This window comes from Frankliniella occidentalis, unplaced genomic scaffold (assembly GCF_000697945.3).
Source record: "Frankliniella occidentalis isolate FOCC.00 unplaced genomic scaffold, Focc_3.1 Scaffold308, whole genome shotgun sequence".
NCBI lineage: Eukaryota > Metazoa > Arthropoda > Insecta > Thysanoptera > Thripidae > Frankliniella > Frankliniella occidentalis.
In genome coordinates this window covers 1070-11089 of record NW_026267433.1, presented here as the reverse complement: position 1 = coordinate 11089, position 10020 = coordinate 1070, and the positions used below count along the sequence as shown (strand labels likewise).

At 43.1% G+C, this 10020-nt stretch overlaps 1 protein-coding gene across 1 annotated transcript in view; it reads right to left on the bottom strand.

The window, feature by feature from the left end:
* LOC127751011 (juvenile hormone esterase-like) overlaps positions 1 to 9987 on the bottom strand; it is a 79232-nt gene extending 69245 nt beyond the window's left edge. Inside the window, exons 1-5 of the mRNA XM_052273867.1 lie at positions 9963 to 9987; positions 9826 to 9839; positions 8121 to 8253; positions 4137 to 4322; positions 726 to 913 (exon numbers count right to left, since the gene is read on the bottom strand). Of these exons, the coding sequence (XP_052129827.1) occupies positions 726 to 913; positions 4137 to 4322; positions 8121 to 8253; positions 9826 to 9839; positions 9963 to 9987 (546 nt within the window). The remainder of the gene's footprint in view (positions 1 to 725; positions 914 to 4136; positions 4323 to 8120; positions 8254 to 9825; positions 9840 to 9962) is intronic.
* Positions 9988 to 10020: the final 33 nt, after the last annotated feature.

The following is a 10020-nucleotide window of genomic DNA, read 5'->3' as shown; positions in this document are numbered from 1 at the left end:
AAAAATGATTCCGTACTTTCTTTCTCTGGCGCCTTTCTTCTTTCCCTTTGAAAGATCGTTATCTCGATTGTAACTCACTGAATTGGTTAATTCTTACTATTTTACTTTATCTTGTCCGGTTTCGAACCTCGGAGCTGCGGATTGGTAACCGCCGACGCTGACCACTACGCCACGAGTTGCCTCCTACGTGAGGTCAGTCTGGTTCCAGTAGCATTCGTTTTACCAGACTCCGGACTCTTTCCTTCTGGTTTAGAGTGGCCAAGAGACCTACCGTTGATATAACGTTTAAAGTCTGCAGGCGTTTCTTACAAGCGAGCGCTTGAGTACAAATTATCTCAAGGTGATCAAAAATTTCATAGCCTGCTGCGTTAAAAATCCTAAAGCTTGCACGTCTAAGGTCATAGATGGGATGGATTAGAGTTAGATCATCTCGACACGTCTACACTGTGTCTAGTGCTAGACGTCTAAGTACATTGACAGGTAAGAAAAGAAATAGATCGTCTTGGGTCGTCTGTTTTCGACGAAACCTAGTCGTAGATGTCAAAAGATGTCTATTAGACATCTTTTATTGATCTACGTTTAGTCGTCTAAAAACGTAGACCAGCTAGACGGGCATTAGACGATCTATCGAAATCTATAGACGTCTATTTTCTCTTAGGGAGCCATTCTTAATATACGACTTTTAAATCTGAGGCCATCTTTTCACCTTCAAGCGCATTGCCTACCTCTTCAACGAATGGAGGGCTCGCGGCTATCAACTGGTCTGGAGTGCTTTTTAGCAAAAGATCTTCAACACTCTTGCCAGGAGTTATTTTAGAGAGATTCTTGATTAGTTGCTCTCCGAAATACTTAGGCTTATCCGTGTAAACGTCATAAGCAGCTCCACTCTTCATTATTGCGGCACGAAACAGACCTAAAACACGTTTCAAGGGTCAGTCGTATATCGATTTTTATCGATTCTATGCGTTTTTGACGCCATTTGAAATGGAAAGTGCAGTGACATTTTATCAGATGATTTGCTGGGCAATAGCGAAGCCTGCTACTCCGTCTAGTAGGAAAAAAAACTCAGCTCGATATAACTCGAGAATGAATTAAGCTAGCAAATTGAAATTTGTAGGGTCGCTTTGCACTATGAAACGGTAAATCGAAATCTAATATGAACACCCTAGCTCAATAATTGTATTTGAAAAAAAAAAGTACCAAAAAAACTTGGCTGAAAATATTTTTTTATTGTTTACTGTTAGGCAACTAGTCACAGTAGACTCTTTCGACTAAAACTTTGTCTGTGTGTGTTTTCCTCATTCTGTTATGGGGAAAAAAAAATTACAACCTTGCATGATGCTAAGTCGTAGAAATAGGTCTTAAATTGAAAGGATTAGAGATGACTCATCCCTCGCACGAGAGAAAAAGAAGAAGGAAACCCTCATTCTGAGTCAGAATATCACCTCGTTGTTGGGGGTCTAGGAGCACCAGAACTCGGAAAATCACATACGACATCGTTTTCTGCGTGAATTTAGCCAACATTTTTATAATGTTGCCTATAAAAAGGAGCATATGATTTCAATGTTCAGTATTTACTTGGTAAGCTAATGTACATTGCTGACGCATTGTCAGGATTTTTACCCTGTGATTCCATTAGTGAAATTAAAATGTATCAAGTGCATACTGTTATTTATCAATATGAGTTTCCAAAGGATTCCATCAATGCGACATTTACTAATTCTGAGCCTGTGTTAAAGCAGGTTATAAAATATTGTCATATTTGTTGGCCTCTCAAATCTTCAAGATCTTCAAGATCTTGACAGTATTGGAAACTAAGAAATGAACCGTTTGTAGACGATTCTCCTGTGTACTATCGTAATAGACTTGTGCATTCAGTAATTCGTAGGGTAAGGTGCCATATGATGGCCAGTCAAAGAGCACGCCTTCCCCTTTTCCTTCACCAAGTCTTAACTATACGTCACACGCCACAGCCGCACCAAAAAAAATTACATGTGTGCAGTAAAGGGTTAAAAGAACATGCTACTGTTCGAAAAGGCGGGAAAATCAAATTTATTCATGGAGCAAAAGTATATGAAAGAATCAGTTGATTTTGCCCCCCATTGATGGCCGCCCTCAAAATTACTGGTATTGACGTTTGTGAGTCGTCGCGTAATGGCTCGTACAGCAGTTACTTTGGCGTCCTTCTCTGCATTGTGGTGACCCTTTTGTGCCACACGTGCACTCTAAAGCACGCTGAATTCAATATCGGTGCCCGTCATTGCCCTGTCATTATCCTGGGATAGCTATCGTCGATTCCATTAGGTCCTCAACGATGGACCCAGGGTGACCCTCGTGGCGGGAAGCGACACCAGCATTGAAATAATCGTGCCTCAAAACCCTGTACACAATTTATTTGGTTCACACGGCGACGCGGGTGTCTCAAAACCGAAAACCACGTGTCGTTTCTCTCTCTGTTTGCAGCACGTGCCACGGCCATACGACCGCACCTCCCAGGTTGCCTACCGCACAGGGGTCCATCCACAACTCGCCACAACTGCCCCAACGCCAAAATATCAACATATATCTAGGTGGGTGGTCTGTCGCTGTACTGTAGAGCCTGAAACTGCGTCACCCGGGTTGCCTACCGCTCAGGGACCCAGCCACAACTCACCGCAACTGCCCCATCGCCGAAATACTTACATGTATGTATGTGGCTGATCTGCGGCTGTACTCTCTAGAGCCTACGACCGCGGCCCCCGGGTTGCCTAGTGTGTAGGGGGCCAGCCACAACTGCCCCAACGCCAAAATACTGTCATAATGGTGACTATCTTATATGAGCAATTTTTGCGCCCTCTACCACAAAAGAACCTATGCTGTCTAATCAAATCCCAGAACTACCTTCTGAACAAATTGCAGCTGACATCTTAAGCTTCAATAACAAATCACACTAGTGTGTTTTTGATATTTACAGTAACTGGCCTGACATAATTTGTGTGTATGATAGGACTGCTGAATCTGTTATTGCGGTGTTTCAAACGCTGTTTTCTGTACATGGTGTCCAAAGTGTGTATTTGCTGATACCATGCCATTTGCATCACAAACTTGCTCTAAATGTGCCTCGAAATGGGGATTTAAATTCATAACTTCTAGTCCAGATCATCAAAGATCCAATGGTCATGCTGGAAAGGCCTGTGGCATAGCTAGAAGTATTTTGGAGGAATGTAAAGTAGACCAAACAACATCATTAGAAAAGTGTTTACTAGAATATCAATCAATTCCTATTACTGATTTAGGGTATTCTCCAGCTCAAACGTTAATGAGCAGACGAATAAGAAATAGACAACCAGTGCAAACTTCATTGCTAAAACCTTTCGTAACTAATAATTTTAGAGATAAATTACTAGCAAAACAACAAAAATCCAAATTGTACTATGATAAGTCTTCGAAAAGAAAGGAATAGGTGTATGATAAATATGACTATGTCTATGTTCAAAATCCAAATACTAATCGCTAGGGGAGTGGAATACAGTAGGCGCTCGCTATAGTTCCGCCTCGGGTTCAGAATTGGAGTGGGTGAGTGGGGTCGCCAGAGGCGGAACTATAGCGAGCGTCTTCCCCCACTCTTTCTCTACCGCTCTCGCTCACACTGCTGGCCGGCTGGCAGCCCGGGGGGAAGGTGGTGGGGAGGAGGAAGGGAGGGGGGCCGCTTCTCGCTTGGAGTGGGGGAACCAGGCCTGGCGGGGAGGGAGCGCCGGCGGAACTATAGAGAGCGGAACTATAGCGAGCCCTCACTGTAGTTTTGGACAGGACTGATGAACCTCGATCATATCTTGTTCATAGTCTTTATATTATTGTTTATAGTCCTCTGATAAAAGATGTACCAAAAATTAATTTGCAACCTCAAGCAACCAACCTGCCCGCCTTAATCTGTGATGTTTCTTTTATGTGTTAAATTTTATTACATATTTTACTGTATCGTTAGTGTTAGTTTTAAGAAGGCAGGTGTTGTGTATCGAGTGTATTAATTTTGGTCACACTGTCAATAGGTTTACATGGATGCTTACTGCAAACAAACCTCAGTCATCGTGGAAACTGTGTGGGTCGTCACTTGCTCCCTGATCCAAGACACGGCATGAACAATACAAACGCCTTACCTTCCGTCTGAGGTAAAAGTGTAAGCCAGTGAACACTCATAGATCCAGCTGATTCGCCAACAATAGTAACTTTTTCTGGGTCGCCACCGAAACGTTGTATATTTCTGTTAACCCACTGTAAGGCAGCCAATTGGTCCTTGAGTCCTGCGTTTCCTGGAGCTATTTCATTCTGAAGATTAAGAAATCCTGCAAGATCAGAAAAGGGATAAACGCGTATTATTAACAATGTTGACACGTGCTTTTTAAAACTAGTTGACAGGTGAAACAGATACATCTGCAATAGTGAACTCAGAATGAAGGTAGATGTAGAGTTATGCAAACGTTGAAAATAAACGAAACGGGTGGTGCAAAACCTGCTAATCACTCCTAAAAGGGGGTACATGGGGATAACAAAGATAAAGAGGTTGGTCTAAAAAGTGGGATTATTTTTTTTAGTGTTTACTAAGGGGTAAGTCGTGAAAGTAGAGTCCTCTGGACTAAAATTTCGTCCGTTTGCCTCCTTCACCGTTGAGAGACCTTAAAACCTCAAAATAAAAAGGAAACTCTCCCCCCACCCCCAAAAAACGTTTTCTAAGCAGATGGGTGGGTTGTCGTCGCGGTGCTTCGCACCGTTACATCCTTTTCTCGAGTCTTTGTGGCAAACTCAAAGACTGCGGGTTTAAGCGGGCCGAAGGCCCGCTTCATCATTCGATCATGTTCTTCAGCAAATCGCGTGACAGAAATGGTCGGGCCGTCGGGACTCAGGCCCGACCATCGCCGCCGGCAGGCCAAGCAGGCCCGGCCCCTGCCGAACGGAGTTGCCAGCGGAGCGAAGCAGAGCTGGCCAGCGGAGCGAAGCAGAGCTGGCCAGCGGAGCGAAGCAGAGCTGGCAACTTCGTTTGGCGGAAGGGCGGGCCTGCTTGTTATCAGGCGTACACCTATGTCTGAGAAGTATGGTATGTCGTCGGTTCAAAATTTTCTTCAAAGCATGAGAGTGGGCTTATTTTATGGTGGCACATCATAAATAAAATGTGTACACTCTCATGCAAAATAGATCATTTATTTCGTTGTTTTGTTCCACATTACAGGCTGCTTTCTTTATCAGTAATTATAGCGAAATCATTGTGGACACTTTTGGAGTCATTTCGGAATACGCCTGGAAATATATATGCAACTTCTCCTGGGTCTAGTCGTTTGTTATTGGACCCATAAGCTTACATTAATAACTCAGAAGGGGCTTGGCATAACTTGCATATACTGTACAAACTGCGGCACTCGCAGCCACAGATGTTCAGCGTATGAAAACAATGCTTCGTTTGTTGAGTTTTGATTATGAAGTAGACAGTGAAGAAACCTGGCAAAAAGATGGTTTAAAGCGAGCCGTCACTCAAACGGGCCGAAGGCTCGTTTTCCAATAGAAGCTTCACTACACCATGAAAAATCAGAAGGAACGGGCCCCAGCCTAGGCCCGTTCTAAACGCCGCCGGCAGGCCTAGCTCGTCCCGCTTCCTGCCGAACCGAGTTGCCGGTGAAGCGAAGCGGAGCGCGCAACTTGGTTTGACGCAAGAGCGGACCAAGCTTGTTTTTGTTCAGGGGTGCATAACATCACACAAAAGTGTCCCTTAACGTTATTTTGACTGCCAAGAGGGCAGACTTGGACAAAGAATCGATTATTTTTCTAGTGTCCTAAGAGATTCTTTTTTTTCCATCTTATTCCAAAACCAGGTGTTGAAGTTCGAAAAAATGCCCTCTGGAGAGCGTAAAACGCGCACGGCCGAGCCGCCGAGCCGGGTGGCCGGGCGGGCGGCTTGGCCGCTCGGAATCACCCGGGCTCGACTGGCTGCTCAGGACAAGCTACGCGACGAGGAGATAGACCTCTATGCCTTCGAAATTTTTTGGGACCAGTAAGTTCTCCGGCTTTTGGTTCGTCGGCGTACATCAGTACCGAAAACTTTACACGCAAGTTTTGTCATTACTGCTTTCCATCACCGCGTTGTGCCGCCTCCTAGCCCCACTTTTCTACTGATGTCAAATTTATGATTACTCCGAAAAGATAATGCACTTGAACCAAATATCGCTGGAAAGAGAGAGGTTCAAGGAGTCTCGCGAGTCTCACGGTATTGGCCCAACTGCCGTTGTTCAATATCGAACTCCTGTTCAATTTCGATAAAAATGGGCGTTTGTGCTGTTTTTGACGAGAGATGTCTTTAGATGCAAACACAGCGGGAAATATAGACAGAGCGAAGTCGTCCACAGAGCGTGACTTTTTATACTATCATTAGCTTCATCAGAAGGGTACACATATCTTCTCCGCAATCTTCTCAGTCGGATGCCACCTAGAAGTGTTCCGCGAGGCTCGTATCACCTAGCTCCCTAGAGGCGATGCTCTAGAGTCGAATCGCGAGCGCACGGCGTAGGCTGGTGGCACCAACGTCCAAGGGGCTCCTTTACAGGTGCCGAAGTGAGCGCGCGGCCCACACTGTTAAATTCCTACAAAGCCTTCGCGATTCATAATAGTACGTCTTCATCTGCAGCGCGTGGTCATTTTCACCGCATTTTCAGCGTAAGTATCACCACGGTAAAAACGAAGTCCCATTTTTTGAGGGAAAAGGGAAAACTTTGAAGAAGTCAGTAAATTTGAGGGATCTTACTTGAAAAACTTTGAGGGTCGTTCTTCTTTTTCAAGAAAGATCCCTCAACGCACTGAAAAAAAATACTGTGGTGCTAAGGACAGCTGTAACACCCCCAAGAACATTTTGCTCTTGGATCGGCTTCAAGAACATGCGTTCTTGGAGCCTGTTCTTGAGCTATGTCGTTGGGTCTATAGACCGGACGTCACTGCGGCAGTGACATGTGTCTTTAGGGTGAGCCATTCTTGTAGTTAGTTGGAATCCGGACGTGCTTTCGCACTTGTCGTTGATTTCAGTACAGTGTTTGGTAATTTTTTTAAAAAAAATATTTAGTATCCGAGATCTAGAATAACATGAGCATTTAAATTTCATGGCGGCAATCAAAAGGTGCATTGGCGGGAGCCAGCGCAAGTTGGGCACTCTCTGACATGTTGTCAGAACGCGACGATTTGTCACCAAGCGCCAAAAATTCAGCCCCTGCACACCTGCCCGACAGGGTACGGCGCGCGCGACAGAGGCTTCAGAAAGGGGAGCGTCTGAGCAAGACAAGTAATGGAGACCACGACGAAAGAAATCAGCGAGAGCTAATGTTGAATGCCATCTAGCGGTGACTTCGGAAGCTGGCCAATCTTACAACATAGAGCCAAGCACTGCCTGCCGCCAGGGGAAGCACCATCGTGCGTCTCGGGCAGCGACATACTGTCCTTGGTCTATCGGCTTCTGTTATTGGTCTAACGTCAACCACCTACGACAAGGCACAGCAACACGCCTGTCCTTATCACCACAGTATTTTTTTTTCAGTGCGTTACTGACTTCCTCAAAGTTTCCCTTTTCCCTCAAAAAATGGGCCTTCGTTTTTACCGTGACTCCAGCGCCCAAACGGTGCAAGATAGAGCCAAACGGTCAAAGTTTAAGTCCGAAGGGTTCCACTTTGTCGAATTACATTTTAGAAAACCATAGAAAAAATGTGGGTTTTTTTCTTTTTTTTTTGACTAACACTTCTTTCTTTCTTACCCGCTTTCATCTTCTTAGAGATGGTTGCTAGGGCGTTTCGTTGTCCAGAAGTGACCCGTAAGACCCTTAAATTTATAACCTCAAGCTCATCTCCTTCCTTCCTTTAACAAGGACGACAGACGGACGGACACGTGGACGGTTGCATGGCCTGCTTTAATGTTTTTTGAAAAGCAAAAAAGGGGTCTAGAAAGATTTAAATCCATGCTGCATCCATGTGTGGCAGTGATCAGTGGGGACTGTAGAGCTTAGCACAACTTTAAGAGGCGCGGCGCTGCTTTGCGAGTGGCCACTGTATTTCATAGCTGTGTTGGTTATTTTTTCTTTTTAAGTTTACGCCACTAGAATTGTGATTTTTACTTACCAAAAACCCCAAGGCGATACTCGAATCCCACATGGATAACATCATTGTGGACGAAGAAATCGCCACCACTGTACTGATTAGTGAAAACAACAAAACCCCCGCCGTGGATGTAGAATTGAACTGGCAGCAGGTCCTGAAAAAAAAATCAATAGGAAAACATTTTGACATTCAAATTCAGATTTGTTTTTTATTTTTCCACAGAGATACAAATGATAGAAATGTACATTAGTAGAAAAAGGTCAAGAAAAAGACAGGGTAAAAGTTAAAATAACAGTAGTTAAAGTACAAATAAAATACAAGTACCAGAAAAAAAAAGCAGAATTACATAATATGTTACAATAACAGTCTTTCATGTAAGAACTCCTCCATGTTGTAGTATTCTTTAATCACTAATAAAATTTTGAAGGATCTTTTAGAAGATTGCATGGAGTTTTTCTCTTTTATATCTGAAGGGATCAAAAATATACGAGCATCTACTCTTTACATGACCTTTGGAGGAATGTTCAGTGAATATTTACTACCATTTATAGTCTAGTAACTATGTACTTTTTTACAGGTCACATCTCTTAGGTGTCTTCTTCAAAATAGATGAAAAGTATAGATACAAAGCCGTCAGTATGACTATATTTGCTTATCTAAAAAGACCCCTACATGATACTGTACTATCCTTAATACCATATAGGAGTGTTAGTGCCCTTTTTTCGTCTAAAAAGTTTCAACAATAAGCCTTTTTGATTGTCTTCATGCCCCACACAATAATTCCAAAGTTCAAAACATAATGAATAAATACGTTACAAACAAGGAAGCATTCTTTTTTGTTTAGTGATTGTATCATTTGCAAAAGTACTAACATTTCTCTATTTACTTGTTTTCCTGAATAGGATATGAAGACAACCTTTATAGCTAATGTGAACTCCTAGGAATTTAGTTTCTTTCTTTAGGACAATTGCTTTTCCCAGCCAGAAATGCATCGTCGAAATTTGGTAGATTTCATCTCTTGACGCGAAATCGACGTCGATTGATGGATTTTTGTAACCTACGAATTGTCGACTTCGACGTTGATTTGACGTCGTTTCGAGTATGCATTTCTGGCTGGGTTTTCTGTTAATAATTAGTTTGAGGTCACATTTTTTATTTGTAAAACATTCGTTTCATTCAAATTTAATGCTAGGTTTAATGCCGAGCAGACGCTATAAATCTGTGGCGTTCAGTGGAAGTGACGTAAGTCGCAAAATAATTTTTTTTCAGGAAATGAATAAAACGATTCCTATAATCTGGTTGCCACACTAATGTAAATAAGGGGAGGTTCTTATACTACATAGTTCATTTTGGGGGAGGAGGGGGGGTTCAGCCTTGCACTACGGTCGGTCACGGAGGGGGGATGGGCGCTGGTCACGTACTATTCTTCAAATTCCGGTTTTGTTGCACCACCAAAATACCGCGTCGTTTCCTCTAATCCGTTCAGGTGCTCCCCTTTGGACCAAAAGTTTGTCCGTTTGGCATTTTTTTACCGTTTGGGAGCTAGAGTGGGTTTTTCGACGAAAATACGGTGAAAATGACTACGCTGTATACATAAAGACGTACAGGAGGCGTCAAATTGGAAAATGACAGAGGAAGTACCACCCCTGAAATAGCACATTCCAAATCGACAATTGTCTTCGGATGCACCGTATCTTAAACATTTCTGAAGCTATTCTAGGTTTACTGTTGATCCTGTTCCTAAAAAAAAAAAAAAAAAAAATGGTAAAACAATTTGCAGAAGAAAATAAATAGTTGAAATTCTTTCCTCCCTATTTGCTGATGTAAAACATGTCTCGTATTTTAACTCAAAAAGTCACAAACCGTCGTTTCCTAGCTTGAGCGCCATTTTTCAGGCGGAAATGAGGAAAATATCGGCAAA